Source organism: Delphinus delphis, chromosome 19, assembly GCF_949987515.2.
Source record: "Delphinus delphis chromosome 19, mDelDel1.2, whole genome shotgun sequence".
Classification (NCBI taxonomy): Eukaryota; Metazoa; Chordata; class Mammalia; order Artiodactyla; family Delphinidae; genus Delphinus; species Delphinus delphis.
Window position 1 is genome coordinate 58,221,110 of NC_082701.1, and position 25,256 is coordinate 58,246,365.

Below are 25,256 nucleotides of genomic sequence, written 5' to 3' on the forward strand. Positions count from 1 at the left end.
CACCCGGGCAGGACACACGGACTCAGGGCTTCCTTGGCAGGGACAGCCTTGGGTATCACATCCACCTTCCTCCCCATTTCACAGATGAGGAAACTGAGACCCAGAGAGGATGCAGCTCACCCAAAGCTAGACCCCAGCCTGGACCCCGGAGCTCCAGCTCCGTCCTTGCCTGGGCCCCGGGGAGGATGGGGGCGCCCTGACCCCTCCACCAGCACCAGCAGCGGGGGTTACAGGGCTTCAGACTGTGTCTGCCGGGGCGGCAGCCACAGGTGGGGGGTTGCTGCCCCGTGCGCTGGACCCCCCAGGAAGCACCTGGGCGATGGAGGTGCTCGTGGCGGGGCATCACCATGAGTCCGTCACCTGGGGCCGGCCCCTCCCCCCTCTGGCCAGCGTCTGCGTCTCTCATGGGGTGGGGTGTCCACCATCCCAAGGAGATTTGGGGGATTCTGGAACCGTCAGTGGGAGGATCGGTGGGAGGACGCAAGGAGGCCGCAGAGCAGCCCCGGCTGCACAGAGCGAGGCGGGGGTTCGGGACCCACGCGGGAGGCAGGGTGCAGAGGCCGCGGAGCTGTTGGTGGGGGGGTGGGGAAGGGAAAGGGAGGCGTGGGCGCCGCTGGAGGGTCACGTTTTGAGCACACCCCCAAGAGACACACGGGGAGGGCCCCGGGTCTGAGGCACGTCGAGCTCAGTGCCGATGCCAGTCCCTGCCTGGGCCCCTCTGCTCTGGCGCCACCCGGCCCCGCGCTGTCGGCCCCTCCCGGCACGGCCGCCCTCCCACAGCCCCACCACCCTGCTGCTCTGTGCGGTTAGAACCAGGAGGGTTGTGGTGGCTGTGTGGCCCCTCCTGGTTCTGTGGCTGCACCTCTGAGAGGGCTTTCACGTCAGGCACGCACAGGGACCACTGGACTCCCTCCTTCCCTTGGGAACCGGGCTGGGGGGCTGGTGCCGCGACGCCGGGCCTGGAGTTCGGGACACACACCTGCCTGCCGTCCCGCCCCTGGGAAGCGGGCACATGGTCCGGGCGCTCACACGGGCGAGCCTCGGGCTGCCCACCTCGTGCCCGCTGCGGTCTCCTGACCCACGTGGAGTGGGGACATCCCCAGATGCCAGCCTCCCTGCCGTCTTTCCCGCAGTCTTGGCCCTGGTCTTGCCCGGGGCCTCCGCGGGATACGTGTGGGCTGGCGTTGTCCTCCGGGCAGGACTAGTGTCTGTGCTCAAGCCGCGGATGTGTGAGCTGGACAGAACACAGGAGTGGGCCAGGCGGACACCCCATTTGGCAGATGGGGAAAGTGAGGGTCTAGGAGGGGCTGTGGCTTCCCCCAGGCCCAGCCATCTGGCACATTCTGAGTTGACAAGCACTCCCGAGGCCGCCTTAGGCCGGGCCGCGTGCCAGGCCAGGGTGGGGCGCTGTCTTTGAGGACCTTGCGGAGCCACGGGTGAGCCGGGCCACCCAAACAGGTAATTAGGCAAGGGAGTGAATCCCTCCGTGCCTCAGTTTCCTCGTCTGTAAAATGGGAGTAATAACCGGTGCCTCGCGGCGTTTTTAGGACTCGACGCAGTAGCGGTTGTCAGGCGCAAGGCTCTGTGGGCAGGGCGCAGGGCCCTGGGACTGGACGCGGTAGCGGTTGTCAGGCGCAAAGCTCTGTGGGCAGGGCGCAGGGCCTGGGTTCTAGTCTGGACTGGACGCGGTAGCAGTTGTCAGGCGCAAGGCTCTGCGGGCCGGGCGCAGGGCCCTGGGTTCTAGTCTGGACTGGACGCGGTAGCGGTTGTCAGGCGGAAGCTCTGTGGGCAGGGCGCAGGGCCTGGGTTCTAGTCTGGACTGGACGCGGTAGCGGTTGTCAGGCGGAAGCTCTGCGGGCCGGACGCAGGGCCCTGGGTTCTAGTCTGGAGTCTCTGGCCCTGGGGACGGGCACGCAGGGCTCGAGGCCTCTGAGAGACCCTGTGGCCCCCGTGGACAAGCCGCGGGGGCCCCCCTGGGAGCACCAAGCCCCCTCCTGCCCCAGCTCAGCTGGCACCTGTACAAGCCCTCCTTTGACCCTCAGCACCGAGCCCAATGCCTGCGACCCTGTGGGGCTCCACTGTGGGGGGCAGGCCCCGGCAGTCCCAGCCCGACAGCAGGCGGCCTGGGCTGGGCACCCTGCCTGCCTGGGCGCCGCAGGGAAGGCTCACATGGGGCGGGTCTCGCTGGGGCACGTCCCCCAGCCCGGGCCCAGGGCAAGTCCCCGTCTGCCACGCTGGGCAGAGCCTGGAACCGGGCCTGCTCCCAGGAGAATTGTGTCGGCCGAGCCGTCTCCAGGCTGGCACGTGAGGCTGTGGCCTGCGGGAGGGCTGGAGTGGCTGTAGGCCTGTGAGGTCCAGACAAGAGGGTCCCTGCTGTCACCCCTCCCCCACCTCGGGGTCCCATCACCCTCGACCGGTGGAGCCCAAGGGCGTTGTGAGCCCACCAGCTCTGATACCGTGTCTCATCTGTCCTCTCGTCCACCCCCTCAAGCAAGCTCTGGCCTTTGCACACGTCCTGGGACATGGAGCTCACTTCCTCTCAAGACCCGGCCGATTTGGGGTCAGAGAGCATACCGCCCCCCGCCGCCGGTGCTGCCGTCCACCTCCCTGCGGCCCCTGTGCCACTGCAGGCCCTGCACAGACTATACCTGCTCCCCCTGCCCTGCCTGAAACATCCCTCAGAGACTCAGACAGCGAGCTATTTTTCCCCAGGGGTCAGAGAAGACCCTGGGCCTCAGCACCGGGGAGTCCTGGCTGGTCCCACGTGAGAAAGTTGGGCCTGGAAAAGCTAGGTGTCGCTCAGGGTCACACAGAGACCCCGTCCGTGGAGGGCAGGGCAGGGAGGAGCCCCCAGAAGTACCGGCTTTGGTGCCAGGTGTGTGACGAGCGTCAGCAGGGGCCCGGGGCCCAGGGGGAGCCCAGAGGGGCCTGCAGGGGCCAGCTGGGTGAGCTCACGGGAGTGTGTAGGCACGTCCCTGGCAAGCCCCAGGCCACCCGCCAGGTCACACTCCTAGCAGGGGTGGGGGTAACCCTGGCCCCCTGGCGGGCCTGGGTGGGTTCTAGCCTGACTGTCCCCAGCTTGCTTTGTGGCCCAGCGCATGACCCCTACCCGCCTCTCTGGGTAGGGCTCCTCTAGGGGGTTCTCAGACCCAGGATGGGGCCCTGGCGCCGGCTCTGGCGGGTGGGAGGGCTGGACGTCTGTTCGGGTCAGCAGCGTTGGGCCCTGGTCTGCTGTGTTCCCCTTTGCTGCCCAGTGGGACGGGGAGGGGAGGGGAGAAGCGAGACTGAGGGCCAGGGCCTGCCGGCCACTGAGCCCGCTGGCTACCACGCCCCCTGGCCTTGGGCTACGTGTGCCCCTTCCCTCCTCGTGCCTTGGCTCAGGCCAGGGCCCTTGCCTGCCAGGCCCGGGCATATCACCACCCGTGCTGGGCAGTGGCTGGGCTGGGCTGGGGTAGATGTACTCTGATCTCTGGGGCCCCACCCTGAGCCAATCCACAGGCTGAGGGCAGCCGTTGTGGCCCAGGTGTGGTCAGATGACAAGAAGAGCACATGTAGTGGTCTGGGGTGTGTCCAAACCAGAAGGAGAGGTGGCAGCGAGGGAGCCTGTCCAGGGACCCAGGGTGACCTCGGTGGGCGGCCCCAGCTTCTACCTTCCTCCCTGCCCTGGACACATCTGCTCCATCTCAGCATCCTGGGGTAGCAGGCGGAGGGCATGGTGCGGCCTGCCCGGCTCGGGAATGCAACCCAGGAATAGAAACAGGGCGCCTGGACAAGCCCTGAGCCCCGGCAGAGGCGAGGGCTGCCCGGGGGCTGGGGGTGGGGGCAGGCGCTCAAATCTCAGGACACGCACCCTTCCCACTCCTCCCGCGCTCCTGCTGCAGCTTCCCCTACGCATTCCTCGCCTGGGTTTTGTTTTCTGCGGTCTTGTGTTACGGAAACAGCAGCCCGCGAACCGTGCCCCTCTCCATTCCCTGCCCCCGGAGAGTGCAGCCTGCGCCACCCACTGGGCATCTCGTACCCTGAGCATAGATCCTACGCCTGCAGCTTCAGGGCCAGGAGAGCCGGCGCTTCCCAGTCCCGAGGCTGCAGGGAGCAGGGCCAGGGTGGGCACCAAGAGGGTGGTGGGCGCGGGAGGGCCAGGCGTCCTGGCGAGGCACCTGTCTCCCCGGCCGCGTGCCCTGACGGCCCCGGTCTCCCCTCCTGCTCACAGGTGATCGCTGTGGTCATGGACATGTTCACCGATGTGGACATCTTCAAGGATCTGCTGGATGCCAGCTTCAAGAGGAAGGTGGCCGTGTACATCATCGTGGACGAGAGTAACGTCAAGTACTTCCTGCACATGTGTGAGCGGGCCCGCATGCACCTGGGGCACCTCAAGGTGAGCCGGCTCCTCATTCAGTCGGTTCACAAACACTTGGAGCACTGCCTTGTCGGTCCGGATCCGGGAACCTAGAGTTCAGTGTCCTAGAGCCGCCCACCGAGTGGTCACGCGGCCTCTGCTTCAGTATCAGGGGACAGGACACTGCCTGTGACCAGGTGCTGAAGCCCACGTGAGGTGCTCCCTCACAGGTGTTTCCGAGCAGCCCGTGCCGCAGTGGTTCTGTCTTTGCTCACCTCCAGTGACAGGGTGCTCACCCCCCTGGCTCTGGCAGCAGGCCCCAGCTGGACAGCTCCAACTCCCAGGAAGTCCTTTCTTGGTTTTAAACCAAAATCTGTTTCTGTAAAATGTCCACGCACGGGCTTTAGGATCCGGCTCCAACAGAGGAAGCTCCCTTGGGCTGAGTTCAGGGAGGGCTTCTTTGGTGGCTGCAGAGTTGAAATGGACTTGAGGAGTGAGCAGACTAGAAAAGGCCTTCCAGGGAGGGACACTGGGGACAGAGGTGGAGTTGTCAGGTCGGGCCTGGGTTCTCAGCATTGCTTTGCTGTGTGTCCTAGAGCACGTCACCTCCCCTCTCTGGACTCCGGGATCTCACTGGTCCAACAGAGGGGCTGATGACCCGTGTGACTGGGCTCTTCTGCTCAGACACCCTGGCATCTGGTGCCTTGCTTGGGAGTGGAGGGAGCCCTCCTTCCGCCCAGCCATTGCTTGCTACCTACTGTGTGCAGCTCGCGCCCCGGAGCACAGATCAGTATGCGTAATGACAGCTAATACTTCCACAGCTCCCGTCCCAGGCACGTGACATGGTTAACTTAGGTACCCTCACGGCAGCCGGTGGGAGGAGGCAGCCGTCCCACTTTACAGATCAGAGGTGTCACTTAACGTTAGTAAGCAAAGGATAAGGGGGGTGGGGGCCAGCACCGAGCCCTCGGGCTGAGCACAGGTCAGAATTCCTCGGGGCAACGCCAGGCTGGTTGATTAACAAGGGGCTGGGCTCCCGGGCCTGTCAGTTGTCGGCGTTGTCAAGTGATGCCCAGCCCAGCTGAGACCCTTCCAGTGGGTGTGAGCTCTCTGGGCTGCGAGTCTCTGGCTGTTGGGACATGTTTATGTGGCCTCTCTAGTGGGTTGACCCCAGCCCTGTGCTCACCCGCTGTGCTGCCCTGCCTGCCGTGTAACTAGCACCGAGAGCCAGCTCCTGGGGGAGACGGCTCAGGCCGGGAGGCCCGGAGTGTGGAAGAGGCGTCTTTTCAAAGGTGACTGCAGGGGCCTCAGCCGTGCGGGCAGCAGATCACAGAAACTCAGGGCTCTCCCTCCAGCCCTCTGCTGTGCTCAGGAAGAGGCTGACGGGCCCACTCCCCCTGAGCCCCTGCCCCACGCCCAGTGGGGACCCTGCACACCTCGCGTCCCTCTGCCCTCAGGCATCCCCCCCGCATGCGGACAAAGAGGCAGGGAGGGGGCTTGTCTGTGCTGAGCGGGGATCCAAACCCTGCGTGGCCGCCCCAGAGGCCTCTTCTTAGTGGGGAAACCCTAGATGCCAGGCTCCTGGGAGGGTCTGGAGCTCCCGGGAAGGGGGGCAAGAGGGGCAGGCCATCCAGACCAGGTTTCCAGACCAGGAAAACCGAGGCCTGAGGGAGCCTGTGCCTTGCCCTGAGGCATTCCACCAAGTCGGGGCTGAACCTAAAGGCCAGTGATGGGAAGCTGGCACAGACGCGGCCACACACCCTTGGTGCCCAGTGCCCTGGCTGAGGCCGCATCTAACAGCGGGGCCGCCCTGGTGCTGCCCGCACAGGCTTCCTGGCTGCCAACCCCGACGCCGGGCCTACCTCTCTGAGCCTCCAGGGCTTTGTGACCACAAGGACGCCTCACCAGGTTGTTTGAGGATGAAAGCAGAGGAGACAGTGGCTGTAAAAGTGCTCTGAGCTAAGGAGAGGCACACGGTTGCAGCAGTAACAGGAGTTATAAACGCCGGCCCTGGGCGGAGGGCGGAGGGCGGAGGGCTTGAGATGAGGCCACAGCTCGGGGCACGGAGGGGGTCTCTGGCCCAGCCTGCCCTTCTCGCCACCTCCCTGCTCTGGGGAAGGTGGCAGGTCCGCAGGGTGACGTGCCCAGGAGCCGGATGCTGTGGGACGGCCAGGCGTCTTCTTGGGAAGGAATGTGTGACCCTGGCCACCTCATTCTCGCCTCCGAGCCCGCCCACTCCCAGCCTGGGCAGGTGGCCAGAGGCTCCTGTGGGCCCAGTCCTGGCCAAGTGTCACCTTGTCTAGAGCCTGCCTCCCTGCCTGCAGGCAGGCTGGGCCCAGACCTGTCTCGGGAGCACTTCCTTTGCTGGTAATCCCTGGCCCCACCCTCGGCGTCCGCTGCCCCTGCCCAGCTCTGCAGCGACCTGCCTTCAGGTCATGTGGGCCCAGGGTGTAGGTTGTGCCTGGTGGGGTCACACTTGTGACCAAGGGGGTGCTGGGCGCTAGGAGCCAGGCCTCGGCCCCAGCTCTGCCCCTGCACTGTAACCTTAGGCAGAGACACTGAGGTTCTGGGCCTCAGCCTTCTTGTCTGAAAAATGGGAATATCGTCATTTATTCGGCAGGGCTGCCATGAAGAGTCAAGGAGGCCACGTGGGGGCAGGGCACTCGGTCACGAACTCCCTTCCTATCTGCGGGTGGGGCAGCTGCGGCCCCTCCCGTGAACCCCCAGCTCTGGTCTGAGTGCCAGGGGGCTTCCCTTCCCTCTCTGAGCAGTGGTCTGGCTGGGGACCCCCCCCAGTCTCCCCCTCCGGGCAGCCCCCCAGCCTGAACCCCTGAGCTCACACAACACATTCTGGAAACAGCTGCAGTATCGCTTGGGTCCCCTCCCAGTTTCCAGGTGAGGCGGGAGGACAGAACCTCCCTGACGCGAGGTTCCCAGCTGTCCCGAGCGTCCCCACCCGCCGGCTCAGCTGGGCCCCGACTCCCCCAGGCAGGGAACATGGGAACGAGTGCCCATACTACACGTGGGAACGGGCCTTGAGAAGACGACCCAACCCTCTCATCGCAGGGCCCGGGGCAGGCCACACCTGGGGGTGATGCCCAGGGCCGGTGGGAGGCAGGCCTCGAGGCTCACAGCCTAGCACGGGACCGGAGCTGTGAGATGCCTGGCTGATCCGAAAAGCTAGTCTGCTTTGTGTAGCTGAACTGGAAAAACCAGCAGCCACTTGGGCGAAGGCTGGACCCATTTCTGATGAACAAAGAATCCCCAGGCAGTGTGGTCACGGGAAGGCGCTGGGTGAGGGTTCCGGCTCACGCTAGACAGGCCAGCACTGGCTCCGATCTGGTGCCCGGGCCTCCTCCTCTCCCGACCTGCCTTCTCTGAGCCTGGCCTGGCTCTGGAATGGACTCAGGGCACTGCCTCTCAACGTTTGGCAACGTCCAGAGGTGTTTTTAATGGCCGTGGCATCTGGTGGGTGGCGGCCAGGGATGCTGTTCGACGGCCTACAATGCACAGGACAGCCGCTAACAGAGAACCACCTGGCCCAGAACGTCACAGAGCCAAGCGGCCTGGCCCGGGGGGAGAGCCAGGAGCCCCCAAGCCCTGCCCTGCCCCCTGCCCCCAAGGCTGCTTCCCATCTCAGCTTCACAACAGCCCGGGGGAGGCCAGGGTGAGTATTGGTCTCCCTACCCCATTACAGAGAGTGAAACAGGCCCTTTAGAAGAGAGCAGAGGTTGGCTGGCACACGGAGACATGGCTCTCTGTCCCTGACCTGGCCTGATCTTGCTGTCACCCCTCAGGCCTGCTCAGGATGGTCTCTGGGCCTCCCCACTCCCCCTCCGGCCCAGAAGGTGCGAGCAGACCCCTGGAGGGTGAAAGGGCCGCCAGGGTGCAGCTGCGGGCTGTCCTCAGTCCCAAGGGGCCGGACCCTGTCCACTGGGAGGCCCTGGGGCAGGTCACTCCTCTCCCCGAGCCGCCTGGCCATTGCATACGGCCGACAAGCCTGGCCTCCCTGGGCCTGAGTCCACACCATTCCAGATGTTCTCCTGTCCTCAGTGTCGGTCCCTCACTGGTCCCCCACCAGCCCCCCGAGAGGCAGGGATCACACCCCCGTCCCACTGCACGGCACAGCCCCCTCGTCCCCTCTAGTTTAGGGAGCAGCCACTGAGTGCTGGGCCCCTTCCCGGCCCCTCCCCTGATGCTCTGAGTCTTCACAGCAGCCCTGAAGCCGGGGGTGGGCAGGCCCATTTCACAGACGAGAACCCCGAGGCGTGAGGAGGCCAGGTTGCGTTCGTTTGCGCCAGGACTGGAGCCTTGTTTGACCAGAGCTCGAGAGCGACCCACCTGCTCCAGTAGGAGCCTGGGCTTGTCCCCCCGGCTCCCACCAGCCCCGTGTGAGCACAGGAGGCCCCGTGGAGGTGTGGGGTGTGGTGCTGAGGCTAACCCCGCCCTCGTGCCCAGCACGGCCTGCCCTGTACATGCTTGGGGCAGATGCAGCTCTGCCATCCTCCCCGGACGTCCCCTCAGGGGCGATCACTGCGGCCCTCACATGTGAGGAAATGAGGCTCCAGAGTGTCTGGGGACTCGCCCAGGGCACCCCACTCGTCCTCCCCCTGCCTGCCACGTGCTCTGCTAGGGGCGTTCCAGGCTCAGAGACAATGCGGCTTTGTGGGATCCTCCAACTCTGCTCGCCCGAGCCCTGGCTCCTGAGACGTTACCTCATCTGGGCCAGGCCCCACGGGGCGGTGTCACCCAGGAATAAACAGAAGCTGCAGAGCTGGGCTGCCGTTGGGCACAGGTGACAGGGGAAGGCCTCCCAGGATCTCTGCTCAGGCTTCCGGCCCCCAAGCGTGCTGCGCGTTCAGTACAGTCACAGACACTAATTGCCCTGGGCCGCAGCCAGCTTCCTGCTGTGCAGGCTGTGTGCAGACAGGCAGCCGGGGGAAGGGCGGGCAGGGGAGCCAGCCTGGGAGCAGAGGCGTATCTGCCTTCTGGGCCGGGCCCCACGGCCAGGCGGGCATCCATGGGACCTGCCCCTCACCCTCTGTGGGTACTGCCCTGAGGCTGCCCCGGCGGAAAGGTCCGGGACCTGTCACAGGCGGGACAGGCGCAGGAGCACCGAGGGCTGTGGGCTGGAGCGGAGATGGCCTCCAGTTCTCTCTTTTCTCCCCTCTGCCCCTGCCCAGACTCACATCCCTCAGGTGCAGAAGCCCCTCCTGTCCTCTTCCTCTGCTCCCTGTGTGTTTCATGCACATTCCCCGCTGGACGCCGGGACTGGACGGCTCTGACCCCTCACTCCCTGCTCTAAGCCCTCTGTGGCTCCCTACACACCCCGGGCCCCACCAGGCCCCTCAGCGGCCGTAGGGTCTTTCCTCGGCATCTGTCTGGGCCCGCTCTGCTGGCTCCTTTGCCCGCCCCCCTCCCCCCAAATCCTCCCATGTCTGAATCAGGCCTTTGTAGTCCTGGGTCTGCGTCCTCTTCCCACCCGGCCCGCTCTTCCTTGTCTTTCACACGTCAGCCCAGACGCCAGCCTTCCCGGGAGGCGCCCCACAGCTGGGGTCGTTACTTATCTGCTTCCCCCTCTCCTCCAACGAGGGATCTGTGTCACAGTCATGTCTGTGTCTGCGCTGGGGACCTCGGCAGGGATCAGTGAACGAGTTAATAAGCTGGGGCCGGTGAGTGGGTGAGGGTCAGGGTTAGGGGATGTCGCAGAATATGTAACAGACCAGCACCCCCCGCAGGCACAGACCGCTCTGAAGGGACTGAGGCTCCCGTCACCGGGGCCTACAAGGGGTTTCTGTCCTGGGCATGCGTCAGATCACTGGGGCTTATGTTAAAAACGGAATTCCTGACCCCAGTCCCCCCGAGTCGAACCTGGGGCAGCTGCGAGCCTGCGTTTCTAACACACTGCCTGGGCGATGCTTGCACCCCCGAGCCCAAGTCTGCTTCCTGCCCTGAGGTCTACGTTGGGGTGCCCTCAGCCGTCCCCTTGACTCTTGGGGGTCAGCCAGGCTTGCCCCGCCCATCCTGGGGTCCCTCCACCACAGGCTTTTCCCACCTGCCCCTCCCTTGGAACGAGCAGCTCTCCTGATGAAAGGGGAGCCAGCCCCTGGCCCACACACACCCACAGGCTTGCGCAGAGGGAGAGCCCTGATGCCCAGAGAAAGGCAGGAGGGGCCCAGCCTTGACACGGGCCATGCTGGGTGTGCGTATGACGCCTGGGAGACCCCCCCCACCCCGGCTCTCGGCTCCCCTGCCGTGGTTTCTCAGGGCCTTTCTAGCCTGCTCCTGAGCCGACGGCGCCAGCACAGGGAGGAGGGATGTGGCCATTCCCTGAGCTGCCCCTGGGTCCCAGGCAGGGGTCTGGCCCACGGGGAAGTAGGGGAGTTTGCCGGCATCCCTGCCCACAGTGCGCAGGGCTTAGGGGGACAGAGAGACAGCGGTGCGGGGGAGACCGGGCGCGAGGCCCGGCTGGTCACCCGTCCTGGCAAGGCCACTGATCTGCCCAAGTGCAAGACCTAGATTCCCTCAGGGCAGCCCCTCCCCTTCCCGAGCTGCACAGCCCCCCAGCCATCAGGGGGACCTTCCTGAAATGTGTCTGCATCCCCCTCCTGCTCGGGACCCTGCAGCAGCATTCTCCAGGCTGGCCCGCACACGGGGCCTGTCCGGCTGGGCTGCCCTGTGGACCCCTTCAGGCCACACCGAGACCATCCTGCAGCCCTTCATCTCCAGCCCCTGCCCTCCTCCCACCCCTACCCACCTCGGCGCGTCCCCACATGCACCGCCCCTTTCCCCAGGCCCGTCGGCGATCCCCCGAATCCCTCCCTGAGCCCGGGCAGGGTGGTCAGTGCTGGGTCGTGTAACTCTGCCCCCTGTCTCCCAACACAGAATCTCAGGGTGCGGAGCAGCGGAGGGACCGAATTCTTCACGCGGTCGGCCACCAAGTTCAAGGGTGCCCTGGCCCAGAAGTTCATGTTCGTGGATGGAGACCGGGCCATCTGCGGCTCCTACAGGTGACTCTGGCTTTCTGGGGGCCAGGGGAGGGGCGGCTCCAGTTCCCAGCTGGTTTCTGCCCTTAATCCTGCCTTGTGACACCCCGGTTATTCCAGTTCACTGGTCCCCAGACTGCTGAGGTGTGAGTGGGGCTGGGCATGCCTGCACGCTGCCCACCCGTCTCGGAAGCAGGCAGAGCGACGCTTTTAGCCGTGAGACTGTTGTTCCTGCCTCGAGGTGTCAGCAGCCAGAGGTGGGCTGTGGGCCAGGCCGGCTGCGTCCTCCCAGGCCCACAGGGTGGTCACTCGGAGAGCTGCTCTCAGGGAGGGGCCCGGATGAGGACGGTGCGGTCTAGCTCTGCCAGCCCTGCCACGCAGGGGGCAGCAAGGCAGGGGCCATCCACGGCCACACGGGGTGGGCACAAGTCGCTGTGCCGACGACCCCCGCTGTCCAGGCTGCACACCCGCAAGGAGCTTGCCACACAGGCGCTGCCTGAGGTCCCACACCGGGCCTGACGCTGGGGCTCGGGCCCCGTCGGGCCCCGTCCTCTGCCCCTGCTCGCTTCTCTTTAATCCCTTCTGTGGCCACGGTCTGATGGACGCTGGCCTGTGCGTGCATGGGGGTGGGGGGCTGGGGGCTGCTCCCTCTTCCCGGGCCCTGGGCCCTGCGCCTGACCAGGCTGCCGCCCTTTGTTGCAGCTTCACGTGGTCGGCTGCAAGGACGGACAGGAACGTGATCTCCGTGCTGTCGGGCCAGGTGGTGGAGATATTCGACCGGCAGTTCCAGGAGCTGTACCTCACATCACACGGCGTCAGCCTCAAGGACATCCCCATGGAGAAGGAGCCCGAGCCCGAGCCCGTCGTGCTGCACTCTGTGGTCCCGCAGGTGCCCTCGGGCACCATGGCCAAGAAGCTTGTCAACCCCAAGTACGCGCTGGTCAAGGCCAAGAGTGCTGACGAGATCGCCAAGTTGTCCTCCGAGCAGCGGGAGGCCTCCAGGACCCTGGGGGTGCGGGGCACGGCCCTAGCCGAGCTGCCGGGAGACCTCCCCGAGCCGCCCCTGCCCATCCACCCGGGGCTGCTCAACCTGGAACGGGCCAACATGTTTGAATACCTGCCCACGTGGGTGGAGCCGGACCCGGAACCCGGCAGCGACATCCTAGGCTACATCAACATCATCGACCCCAACATCTGGAACCCCCAGCCCAGCCAGATGAACCGCATCAAGATCCAGGACACATCCCAGGCCAGGACCCAGCTGTGGAGGCAGAGCCAGGACTCCAGCCCCGCCCCCCAGCCCAGATCCCCCCAGGACGCGGTCCCAGCCGAGAACAGCCGCCCCCAGGGGGACACCGAGCCACGGCCTCCTGTGGCCAAGCCCCGCACAGTCCCGGTGGCAGACCTGCTTGCCCAGGAGGGCGGCGGTGTTGGCTGGGCCCTGGCAACCCCAGAGGGGCAGGCAGCCCACAACCGGACGGACCACGGGCTCCCCAGGACGGCAGGCCCAGGCCATGCCCCGCTTCAGTACCAGCTGTCTATGACCCAGGATGACCCCGACGGCGGGGGGCCGGTGGTCCCCAATGGGCTGGAGGGGGAGGAGGAGGAAGACGACGACGACTACGTGACCCTCAGTGACCAGGACAGCCTCTCAGGCAGCTCTGGCCGTGGCCCTGGCCCCGAGCGGCCCTCGGTGGTCTCCTCATCTGTGTCAGATGAGTGTTCTGAGGTGATGGAGCGCTCGGCCGCCCTCCGGAGCTGCCACTCAGAGCAGGTGGCCAACGGGTCAGCCCAGCCCCCCCGCCAACATCTGAGCACTCCCCACATGACCCGTGGGACCTTTGGTGGACCCCTGGGTGGCTCCTCGTGGGCCCAGGGTCAGGAGAGAGAAGAGGCAGGCGCTCTGAGGATGCAGGCCCCACACCTGGCAGACAAGGAGGCACAGGTGGGTCGGGGCCCCTGCGCACCGGGGTCCTGGGAGCCCCTCCCCCACGCGTGAGCACCCAAAGGTGCCGTCTGCTGGGCAGCCGCCTCCCCAGGTCATTACCCAGCATCCCATAAAGGCAACCTGAGCCAGCTACCAGGATCCGAAAGGAAACACACAACACACCCAGAGGTTTCAGGGGTGTGGTGTTATGTGGGTGGTCTGCTCCCTAGTTTGTGGATGAGGAGATGGCGGCGGCACAGAGATGTTCCTTCACACCCTGAGATCACACAGCAGTAGGTAGTCTTTGCCCGGACCTTATGTCAAGCCATCTCTGTGTCGATCCCTTTGACTGTGGCCCTGGAGACCACTCCCCTCCCCGCTCCCCCAGGCCGGGAAACACCTTGCCTCTGTCCTTGACCTCTCCTCCTGGTGACCTCTGCACCCTGCAGCCAGCCCAGCCCCCAGGGCCCGTCCTACCTGGGAACAGCACACGGCTGATCATGCCCGGCATGATGATCAGGCCCATGGGCAGCATCTTGAGGTAGCTGGCCAGGATGGAGCCCCCCTTGGCGTGGTTCAGGTCCCTGGCGGACAGTGAGCGCTGCACGATGACCTGGGGGCAGGGGGAGGCAGTGAGCCCCAGCCTCCTCGGGATTTCTCGCCCGTGGGCCTCAGGGAGTGTGTGAGATAGGTGCTGTTCCACTAGCCCGAGACCGGCCTGAGACAACCGCGCCCACCCTAACACCCAACAGCATCCCTGCCAGTTGTCTGAGCACCTGGGGCCAAGGTTCTCTCCGGGGACTCAGTCTCCCTAGCTGTCGAGGAGGGAAGGTGTTCGTCCTGAGCAGCCCGTCACCCTGGCAGTTGTCAGGGCGGGAGAAGACCCTGGGTGGGTAGGTTATCAGGGACACCCCCCCACCTCCTGCACCCTCACGAGAGGCTGGCAGGCTCATGCACGTGCCAAGAGCAGACGCTGGTTCCAACTGTGTCGTGTCCCTGGCAGAGGTCTGGGGCTTTAGGACCTGGGTTTGGGGAAGCTTGCGTTTCAGTAATGGAAGGAGCTAGAAGCTGCAGCATGAGGGCAACTCTTCATGTAGCCTCAGGCAGCTCCTGCCTGGGCCTCTGCTTCCAGATCTGCAGAATGGGAGGGGGGTAGTTGGAACTGATGGCATCTGAGATCCCTCCCAGTTCTGACACCAAAAAAAGAATGTGGGACTTTAAACAGCTTTACTGAGACGTGATTCACACACAGTTCAGCCACATAAAGTGTACACCTCCATGGTTTTTAGTATGTTCACAGAGTTGTGCAGTCTATAACTTTGAAATACAAGTATTTTTCCTTCGGTGTTCTGCAGTTTAAATCACCTCCTGCAATCCAGAAGTAGGAATTCTTTGTGATTTTAAGTTATTTTCCAAACACGCAGGTTTGACAGGTAGCTCCTAGCATCTCCCTCTAGACACAGCTCTTGGTGAAGCATTAATTCCAGGGTGCCAGGGCAGGGCAAGCTCTAAAACAGATTTTTCTCGGGTAGATCAGGCAGGGATGGGGTCATTTTCAAAGCTCTCAGGGTGCAGCCCACTGAATCCACTAGAATATTCCTTGGTGTCCATTGGGAGACTCCACCCTCCCCGGCTCATCCTCCAGCACCTTTTCATCAACGGGAGAAAATAACCTGGGTTTACATCAAAGCAAAGGGGCTCCAGGGCATTCTGGGAAATAGTGGCTTGTAGCCTGTTCTCCATCAGAGGACCCCAGATGCTTTCTCTATGTGGTCTTTTCCATCTTTTCCCAAGGTCTTACCTGGCTGAAGATAGTCAGTACTTAATAGTCGTGGACCTAGTGGGCCATGCTCGATCTGATGTCTGACGCCTAGGGAACAGTTAACATCCAACGGAACAAATGCAGACTCATCATGTCAGGCGTAGGAGTGGAAACAGCCTTTGTTTTAGGAGGAACCTGTTTCCACCACTGTACTCGAACTCCCTCCACTTTCACAAAAGTGGTTTTTGTAAAGGCCCAAAATTGCGTGTGTCCATCTCAGAGGCCCCTTAGTGCTCATTTGTGTTTAGGGTCCTTAAGAGAAACTGTCGTGTGTTTCTTCAGAGGCCCATCTAAGTGTCTCAGAGAAAATGAGATGAAAATCGTACTCCTGTAAAGGAGCTCTGGATCAGAGGTGATTATCCCTCAAGATTTAGGCTTCTGGGCAGTTTGTCATATTCACCTCAAGGTCCAGAAGCGAAGGCATGCCCTTGGAGGTGTGCTCACTCGCACTTACGGTGGAGTGCAGTCCCACAGAGGCTGAATAGCACTTGGATGTTGGCTGGACCGCGTCTAAAAATAGAACTCTGGGACTTCCCTGGCAGTCCAGTGGTTAGGACTCTGTGCTTTCCCTGCCGAGGGCGTGGGTTCAATCCCTGGTCGGGGAACTAAGATCCCACAAGCCCCGTGATGCAGCCCAGGGGAAAAAAAAAAAAAAAGAACTCTGACCTGCCCGGGAAGCCACCCCGTTACGTACAATAAACAGCTCTCAGAGCCACGCAGGAAGGCCGACGGTTATCTCCAGTAACCGCTGAGGAGGCTGCACGATGACTGCTCTAACAGTTAGCCCCAGGTGGCCAGGACCTAATCAGTAACCGACAGCATCTCTAACTTTTGTCCCCTGCTCGCTTCCTACCCGCACCAATCACAGGGTCGCCCCACCTCCCGTGTCCCCGGGCCGCGGCCTCCCATCAGGGCCTCCCATCAGGACCTCTGCAGAACTCCCTGGCTCATCTGCCTGCCTTTCAGCCTCTGCCAAATGTGAGGGACGGAAGCTGCCTCCCGTTTGCTGTAGCTCAAAATAAACTGCCTTTGCTTTTCTTAATGAAAAAAAAAAAAAAAATGACAGGGTGCCCGGGCTGGCGGCGTGGGGTCTGCAGGGCAAGCTGATTCCAGTCCTGCCTCTCCGCCAGCTCCTGTGACGTGCCGTAAGTCCTTTCCTCGCTTGGGGCCTCAGTCTCCCCGTCTAGACAGCTTCTCTGTAGACCCTTCCCCTGTGATGTCCTGTGATTACAAGAGCCCAGGGCCGCGCTCCCCGCGGGAGAGAAGAGTTTCCCTAAATCCCTGCGTGTCTTCCCTTATTTTGCTCCGTGCTCTTGGCGGCCAGCCCCGGGAGGTGGGCGGGACAGCCGTGGTCGCCCCATTCTACAGCTGGAGAAGCTGAGGCTCGGTGCCCCAGCAGGCAAGGCCGGGGCCTCCCCGGCAGCACCCTCCCAGTGCCTCTCTGCACAGGCCCTGCCGGAGGCCAGCTCCCTCTCCCGGCCCGGCCACTGGACCTCCCCGAACCGCTCTGTCCTCGCCTGCAAGATGTGACATGACCCCCAACCTGCAGGGTTGCTGCAAATCCTGGATGAGGCCGCGTGTGGACGGCCAAGCCCGTGCCCGGGTGGCCGGCTGCGAGTCACCAAGTTTAGGCGTTCATCAGGGCCACCTCAGGGTCAGCCACGGCCCTGTGCCGCCCAGGAGCATTTGGACCCCTTGGCTGTGAGATGGGGACAAGAGAGCCCACGGGAACACGGGGAGAAACGAGGCAACGGGGCCCATGCACTTGACACTGCACCTGACCTGCGCGGGAGCCTGAAAAGTGGTGGCCGCCACGAGGACTGACCCAGCTGCTGCCTGAAAGAGAGCCCGTCTGAAACTGCAGCAGCGGCAGGTGACGCGAGGAGCGCCGGCACCACGGGAGCGGGCAGGCCCCAAGGCCCCTCGGGTCTGTGCGCCTCCTGGGGGTGCTGACTGAGCGGCTGAGGTCGGGGAGGGGTGTGGCAGCTCTCTGCCCACCGGGCCTCTGCCTCCTGTTTATTGGGTTTGCTGGGCTCTGATGTCGCCTACGCACTGTGGCTGAGCTGGGAGACACTGAGAAGCCTAAAGAAAACGAAAAGCGCCCGTGGCCCCGGCACACAGAGCTGCCGCTTGCCGCTGGCCACACCGTGGGTGTCCCGGGGGCTGAGGAGAGTCCTGCCAAGCCCCCAGGGCCCAGGAGGTCGGTACCACGCAGGCGGGGGTTCTGGTCCAAGGCCCAGCAGTCGCCCAGGCAGACCCAGCCTGAGCAGGACGATGCGGGGGGGGAAGGCACTCTGGACCACCTTGGGGTCAGCTGCCTCCTTGTGTGACCTTCTTATCCAGGAGGCAAGCCCAGTCCAGCCCTGACCTCCAGGCCACTCGCCTGGCCTTCATGGGAGAATCTCCTGAATGCTGCCCCACCCAGAGACGCCAATGCCATGCCAGGCCATGCTGAGTGGGGAGGGAGTGAGAGGTGCCCTGGGGCAGAGGGGCCCCGGCTGGCCCACAGGGCAGTCTAGACACTTCCCCGCATGCCCTCCACCGCCGGCCTTTCAACCAGCCCCTCGCTCACCCAGGCCGGCGGCCCCCAGGCCCCCCAGGGGTGCTAGGCAGACACCTGTGGTGGGCGCAGCCTACAAGGGACTCTCCGGCACCATGTCACAGATGGGAAAACTGAGGCCCAGCCTCCCAGGGTTCCTGGACCCTCCCAACATAGATTGCCTCCCGCCGTCACAGCCCAGGCAGGGTCTCCCAGCGAGCACACAAAACACCTGTGCTCAGGAGCTGCAGAGCGCTCCTCGCCGGGCAGGCACTCCACCCTGGGCCTCAGCGTTCTGGCCTGTGGATGGGGCCGCCAGGCCTGCCTCGCAGGGAAGCTGCCCCCCTTCACCCCACAGTGACTGGCTGGGTCGACTCTTGGGCTGGCTGCCTCGCTCCTGGGTGGGGCCCTCGAGGCCACGGGTCCAGAGGCGAGGACGGTCATCAGGCCCGTGCCCGCTGAGGCTCTGGTGCTCACGAGGCCCCTTCCCGCCCAAGTGCCACCTGGAGCTACCCGTGGCCCTCGAGGCAGGCAGGGCGGGGGCATCGTCTGCTTCTGCCCAGAGAGGGAGCAGGGCCGCCTGGTGCCACCTGGTACGTGCCCAACTTGGGAAGGCCTAGAGTCAGACTCCGGAGGAAGACCTAGCCGCCACACTCACCACACACGCGGGCGCAGGGGGAGGCACTGTCTCTGGCATCCCCGTCCGTCCCTCTTACGGAGAATGTGGAGGAGGGGGGCAGGGCATGGGGAAGAGTAGGCGCTGGCCTTAGTGCGACCTCGCAGGCGGACCGTTCCCCTGGGACACGTGGGGAAACCGAGGCACGGAGGACTGGAAGATACTTGTCTAGGACCACCCGTTGGTGAGTGGCAAGGCCAGGAAGCAAACCCAGGTGTGCCGGCTGCAGCCTGCCTGGCAAGGGCCCCTCAGGAAGGGGCAGAGCTGCCCCAGCCCCTGCGTCTCACTCACTCTGCTCTCTCTCTCCCAGGGCCAGCGGTTCCACCACTACCGAGTCCCTAGGGATAAAGATGCCTTCCCGCAGCCGTCGAGGACCCTGGGACCCCCGCAGTACCGCCCTGCCGCCAATGGCGCCCAGAGCTCTGGCAGGAAAGTGGGCCCGGCTGTGGCAGCTCCCCAGCACTGGCAGGCCAAGGGTGGCCCGGAGCCCTGTGAGCTGCCGGGTCCTGGGACCCCAAGACTGGCCCGAAACGCCAGCCCCCAGGCCGACGTCAGGGCCGCCGAGGAGCATTCCAGCCCCTTCGGAATCCCGTACTCCAAACTGTCCCAGTTGAAGCACCTGAAGGCCAGGATGGGTGGCCAGTGGGCTTCATCCGACTCTAAACGGCAGGCCCAGGCCCCCCGGGACTGCAAGGACCCCTAACACCTCGTGCCCGGGCCTGAAGCCACGCCATCCACGGCTTCCACCCCAGCCCGGGCTCACCGCGCGGGTGTTCCCTGGCCGCCCTGACCTCCAGAGCCACCCTGGAAGAAAGGAAGGGAGGGAGGGCGGTGACCTCACCTGGTCGGTGCACCAGTACCAGGTGGCCATGACGGTCAGGCCGAAGGTCATCCCGGTCCACGGGAGGTCCCCCGTGGAGGGGTCTCGGAACATGTGCATGGCGTCTGCCCGTGGCACGTGGCAGGTGGTGTTGGAGATGATCCTGGATGGGACGGCCCGGGCGTAGGCTGGCGCCAGCTGATCATACCCGCCGATCTGCTCGAAAGCTGGAGGGGGTGGGCGGGACAGGCACGGTTGGTGGCTGGCGGCCGTGACTCCCAGCCCCACTGCCCTCAGCTCACGAGTAACTTCTTGCATCAAACTCAACTTTTCCCACTTCACCTTTTCCAGGGTCTGGAAAGGTATGGACGTAGAGGGTTTTAAAAAAGGTGAATTCAAAGGACTATTTTATTTGTATTTAAAATAATAATATTAAATGAGCATTCCACACGAGGGCACCCCAGTGTCCCGCTGGCCTCTGGACGCCCACCAGCCTCAGGTGAGGAGCTCTCTGCCAGGCTGTCGACCCAAGGAAGCAAACGTGTCTTTTCTTGGCATTCGAGGACCTTCCTGAGGAATCTGAAGGGCTAACGTCCTGACCCAGGGGCTTCCAAAGGACATGACTTCGGCAGAGCTGAGTATGGCTGGGGGATGTGGCACTGAGAAGGGACACAGAGTCCCCAGAGGGGCAGGGGCACCACCAAGGCTACACCGCCAGGCGGCCGGCGCGAGCCAACTACGTTCACCCCCTCACTGCTCCTGTCTGCCTCGGGGTCTGGGCCCACCTGTGGCTTTTGCTTTGTCTGTGGTCACTCCCCCGCCCCCATCCAGACCAGGCCTGGCTGCTTGGGTGCCTCTCCCGCAGTGGGCTCCGGGTACACAGGCCCCTGGTCTGTGAGGAGGCTGGGCAGCCACAGGCCCCACTCCCCCGCCTTCCCCAGCAGGCGGCCCGCTGCCCGGACTCTGGGCTCCCGGCACCAGTGCCACCTGTAGCCCAGGCCAGGCCAGGGGGAGTGCTCAGAGCGAACGGACGAACACCAGACACGGGTTGGAAACTGCCCAGCCACAGGGTCCTAGAGTCTGAGTCTGGAAGAGACCGTTTGCTCTCCGTGGGATCCTCCTGGCTCTGCTTGCATACTTCCCGGGATGGGGATCTCACTACCTCTGGGGCAGCCCCCACCCCGAGCTTCCTCCCTGTTCCCAGACCAGGAGATCCAAACCCCCCTTCTCTCCACCTTGCCTTTGTCCTGCTGGCTTCTTGAGATCTTGGACATGCTTTGAAGCAATGGGGGCAGATGTCCAGGCAGGTCTGTGGTCTCCCAAGTGTGTCTGCACACCCACCCGCAGCCCTGCTCCCACTGAGCCCCGAGCCCGCGTGGGTGCGGACAGCCCTGCCTCCTGAGTCAGGTCCGCAGCCAGATGCCAGCCGGCCCGGAGCGGGTGACAGAAGTGCCGCTGGGCAGCAGGGGTGGGAGGGGAGCAGGCCTCCGTCACCCAGGGGAGGCCGGTGGGGGGCTGACTGCCTCGTGGCTTGACCTTGGCTTGACCTCATGAGGCCACCCACCCCCAGTGCGGACACCGGGCCCTGACAGGGCGGCACCCAGACCCCAAAGGGCTCGCTGCTGTGACAGCCCCCATGGCCTCTCACCTTTGACCGTCAGGATCACGGCTCCCACCACCATGATGAGCGTTTGCAGGGCGTCTGTGTAGATCACAGCGGCCAGGCCCCCTGTGGGTGGAGACGAGAGAGCTGGAGGGGCCCTGGCCTCGACAGGGGAGGGACAGGGAGGTGAGCAGAGCTCCGGGAGGGACAGCTGTTCCACATCGACGTCCCCTGCCCTTGCACGGGTGGGTGAGCTGTGGACACAGCAGCCAGGCCAGCGGAGCCAGCTGCTGAAGCCCAGGTGCCTGACACGAACTGGCCAGGTCCCAGGCTGTGGGAGGGGGCGGCCCCCTGCCCCCCACCAACCGCTCGGGTTCCCGTGCGTGTCCACAGGCCACACCTGCCACCCGCAGGCGCCGTACCTGCGATGGTGTACAGGGCCGTGACGGCGAGCATGAGGATGGTGGACAGGTAGAAGTTCCAGCCCAGGCAGATGTGCACGAAGAGGGCCCCCGCGTACAGGTCGATCTGGGGACGGGAAAGGGGTGTGTGCAGGGGCCCGAGGTAACCGCAGGACCCGGAGCGCCACACATCCGACGTCGAGGAAGAAGGGGAGACCCCCCCCACCTTCCAGGGACTGTTCTGAAGGGGAGGAAGTCCTGGCTGTGGACAAGCAGTGTGCAGGGGACGTTGCTGATGTTAATAAAGTCCTGAGTGGCCTCTGCCCACCAGGGAGCGGTGTTGCTGTTCAGTCTGGCCCCTGCCTGGGGATGGAAAAGGGAGTCCGGGAGGGCTTCCTGGAGGTGGGGGGTCCAAGAAGACGAGTGAGCCTCCATCTCCAGACCCACGTCTGTCTGGGTCCCTGGGTCCCTGTTCTCTGCTCCCTGTTAAGCAGGGCACCCCAAGAAGAAACCAGATGTGTGCCAGGGGTGGGCTGGGGGAACAGAGGGGCCGTCTCGCTTATTGACCCACCATGGGGTTGACACTGAAGCCAGGACCACGGCTCAGGCCGAGGCTGCTTCCTAGGGCTGAACTGGACACAGTCCTGCCATCCCAGGCCCTGGGGCAGCACAGAGGCAAGAGTTGAAGCCCTGGGGCGAGTCTTCTAGCCTCAGCACTGGAATGGGCCTTACGGACCACAACTGCCCGCCCCTCCCCACTGCGCAGTGGGTGCCCAGGGAAGGAGGGAGGACCCGATCCTGCGGGACCTAGGGCTGGGCCAGGGTCCCTCCCCGCCGCAAGTTTCCGAAACTGCCGTTCTGGGCTTGCTTAATGGCAGGGAGATAACCCAAAATACAGCCTTTGGGGCCAAGAGGCTCCTCAGAGAGCTGGGCAAGCCCGCGGGTTAGCTGAGCTTGCCGAGTGGGGGACAGTCTGCTCGAGGCCTGGGGCACCGGCCGAGCTAGGAGCTGACCAGCCCTGCTCGGAGTCAGGCTTGTGGAACCCCTGCTTCCCCCAGGCTCCTCCCCTCCCCTCTCCTGGAGAGGGCACCTGCCAGCGTGGGCACTCAGACGAGGTGTTCTCGGGAGTCGGCGGCCCCTCACTCTGGCCCCCCCACCCTCCGGCTGCGAGTGTGTGTGTCCACCTCCAGCCCAAGCTAAGAAGCCCAGAGCTGCTGGATATCAGAGCAGGAAGGACTCTCCAAGCCCCCTGCTCCGTCAGACCAGGGACAAACGGAGGCCCATGGAGGGCAAGCGACCTCCCCAAGGCGAGGCTCTGGCAGGTATCAGAGATGGAGGGGACCGGCGACGGAGCAGGGGGGCTCTAGAAAGTAGCAGCCCCTCCTCCCACCTGGCTGGCCTCCAGCCACTGCTCAAGACCACTCCCTGGACCCCATCTGCCTCAGAGGACAGCCCTGGCCTGTGCGCCCAGCCTCCAGGCTCTGGCCACGCATCCCTTTAAGCCCAGGTAAGTCTGGTCACGCTGACATTCCACGCCAGGCACTTTGCTGCCTCCAGGCCTTGGCCCGCCCAAGTTCCTCTGCCCTGGGACCTCCCATCTCTGCATCTCATTGCTCAGGACTCAGCCCGCCCCGATGCCCTGCTCCCCAACTGCTCTACTGCTCAGGGACTTCCTTCCAGGGCAGCAGATCTGAAGAGTGATGCGTGGGCAGCGGGAACAGCACAGGCACAGGTGTGGAGGTGGGACTTTAGCCGCCGATCCCCTGGGGACCCCACGCAGCTGCCGCTGGAGGCCAGCAAATGTGCGGTTGCCTGCTGGCTCTAAAGGAGACCCCGCGAGGAGCCTCAGACGACCCCCGGCCGGCTCTGACCTCTCCTTCTGCCGACGGAGCTCCCTCTCCTGGGGCCCCAGCTGAGCTGCAGCCTGCTAGAAGCTAAGAGCCCCGCTCGGACCTGGGTCTGTGTCCCTGGTGAGCACGTCGCCTTACCTCCTGAGCCTCTGGGTAGAGTGTGGGTGCAGATGTGGAGAAACACAGGCACTTGTGCTCGGCCCCCTCTGGCCCTGCTGGCCTCTGCAGGCCCTGCGCAGGGCAGGCCGCGGAGGCGCAGGCGGGACCCCTGAGGGAGCCGCTCCACTCCATAGAGCGGGGCACGGGCGCAGAGGCACGAAGCAACTGGCCCAAAGCTGCACGGTTGTGAGCAGGGCTGCGGGCTTTAGGGCTGACCCTCGGGGCCCCTGAGAGGGTTGACCCCCCCTTCCTGCACCATCCCACGGGCTTGCAGGGGCCATGAGCCCCGGACATGGGAGGGAGCTGGGCTGAGCTGACCTGCAGGCTAGGGCTGCTCCGCTGGCTCGTCACAGCTTCTCAGCACCCCGAGTGCCCCACAGGCACGTGCCCCCTGGCTGGGCCCTGTCCTGGACACCTTCCTGCATGAGACCCTACTGCCCCCTCCCTTTGTGGATAGCAGAGAAGCTGGGCAGGTCCCTGCACTGACACTTACCACGAGTTTACCCCAAATCAGCCTGTGTCCCCAACCCCCAACCTCGCCCATCTCCACAGAGGCCATCACTGTCCCTTCAGTGTTTTGGACACGTCTCACCTTTGCCACACTCCCTGCACCCAACCCACCGGCCATGGCTGTTGATTCCCAAAGTACTCCTGCCCGCCTCCACTTTCCCCACCCTGGGCCCCATCCCTTTGGAATCCCCTCGCTGGTCCCTCCTGCACTCGGCTTGTTCAGAGGGAGCGCCGAGGTCTCTGCATCTCCACTCGCGCAGAATGAAACCCACCTCCCGGCCCAGAGGCCCTGCACGCACCCTCTCCCCAGCCCCATCGGCTTCCCTCAGCAGCTGGACCACTGTCTGCAAAGCAAACCTGTCGCTTGCTCCTTCTCTTCCGTCCAGATTTCAGCCCTGCATTTGCTGCACTGATCACCCTTGTACCACTCAGTGTGGATGCACTGCTCTGCTGACTTATCTCATCTGCCTGGAAGGAAAAGTCCTTGAGAACGAGAAATGGGTTCATCATGGGTGCCCACCCAGGGCCTGGCACACAGTAGGTGCTCAATAAACAGGCACGTTTGCATAGACCAGGGGCTGGTACACTATAGCCCACAGGCTTGATCCCATCAGGCGCACTGGTGTGTCTTTCAAACGCCAACAGCAAATTTCAGTGGTGTGTAAGTGGCATGCAAAACTGAGCATACTTTCTATCTGGCCCCTCACGGAAAACCCAGCCGAGCCTGACATAGATGATTCCATTCAGTCCCATGAGGTGTGCCGGGCACCTAGTACCACTGGGGATACACCAATGAACAGAGAAAAAATGGGGGAGGCAGACTGTGGCCATTCTAATGAAATCATTCGGCGTAAGAAGGTAGCACGTGTGTGAAAGACGGGGGCGCAGGTCTGCACCTGCGGGGCAGCCGAGGGCCTCGCTGAGAGGGTGAGCTGTGAAAGACCTGAGAGGCAGGGGCGTGAGCCACATGGATATCCAGGAGAAGAGGTTCCAGCCAGAGGACACAGCAGGTGCAAAGGCCCTGTGGCAGGGTCATGCCTCGGGTGTGCTCAGTGTAGCTGGAGTGATGTCTGCGTCGGGAGAAGCAGGAGAGGTGAGGGTCTTGCTGGCCACGGTTGGCCTTTACCCTGAGTGGCCTGGGGTGTCAGGCCGGGTTTCTCTATTTCCCAGAGCACACGGTGATGGAGCTCGGTTCCCCCCAAGCCCGTGTGAGGCCCCCTGCCACCCATGGCTTGCTCTCTCTGCACACCACTGTCCCCACATGGGGGCTGGCGGCAGGCGGGCCCTGTGGTCTCTGGACAGGCTGCAGCTGGTGAGGGTCCTGGGCGTTCTTGGGGCTCCACCCAGTGAGGTCAGGGCCTCTGGGGGCCGGCTGGGCACACACACTGCAAACAGCTTCAGCCCCAAACATTAGCTGGGGGGCCCCAGTCCCTCCCAGACCCAGCCCGGCAATCCGCATTCCTCCTGCTTCCCTGTCCACTTCATCCAGGCAGCCCCAGCCTTGAGGCTCCCCATTTTATAGGTGGGCAAACTGAGTCATCCCATCACAAAGTGGAGTCTGAAGTACCACGCCTGGCTCCTTCAGCGCCACACGGCAGCGCTCGGGCCCACTGGGCTCTAACGG

General features: G+C 64.1%; 2 protein-coding genes across 2 annotated transcripts in view; one reads left to right on the forward strand and one right to left on the reverse strand.

The window, feature by feature from the left end:
• Positions 1–19,123, forward strand: part of FAM83G (family with sequence similarity 83 member G) — a 29,170-nt gene extending 10,047 nt beyond the window's left edge. Inside the window, exons 2-5 of the mRNA XM_059998074.1 lie at positions 4,211–4,378; positions 11,225–11,349; positions 12,028–13,270; positions 18,600–19,123. Coding sequence (XP_059854057.1) covers positions 4,211–4,378; positions 11,225–11,349; positions 12,028–13,270; positions 18,600–18,992 — 1,929 coding nt within the window. The 3' untranslated portion in view covers positions 18,993–19,123. The remainder of the gene's footprint in view (positions 1–4,210; positions 4,379–11,224; positions 11,350–12,027; positions 13,271–18,599) is intronic.
• SLC5A10 (solute carrier family 5 member 10) overlaps positions 1–25,256 on the reverse strand; it is a 53,841-nt gene that overhangs the window by 25,257 nt on the left and 3,328 nt on the right. The window contains exons 5-8 of the mRNA XM_059998075.1: positions 21,135–21,240; positions 20,758–20,838; positions 19,131–19,336; positions 13,730–13,865 (exon numbers count right to left, since the gene is read on the reverse strand). Coding sequence (XP_059854058.1) covers positions 13,730–13,865; positions 19,131–19,336; positions 20,758–20,838; positions 21,135–21,240 — 529 coding nt within the window. The remainder of the gene's footprint in view (positions 1–13,729; positions 13,866–19,130; positions 19,337–20,757; positions 20,839–21,134; positions 21,241–25,256) is intronic.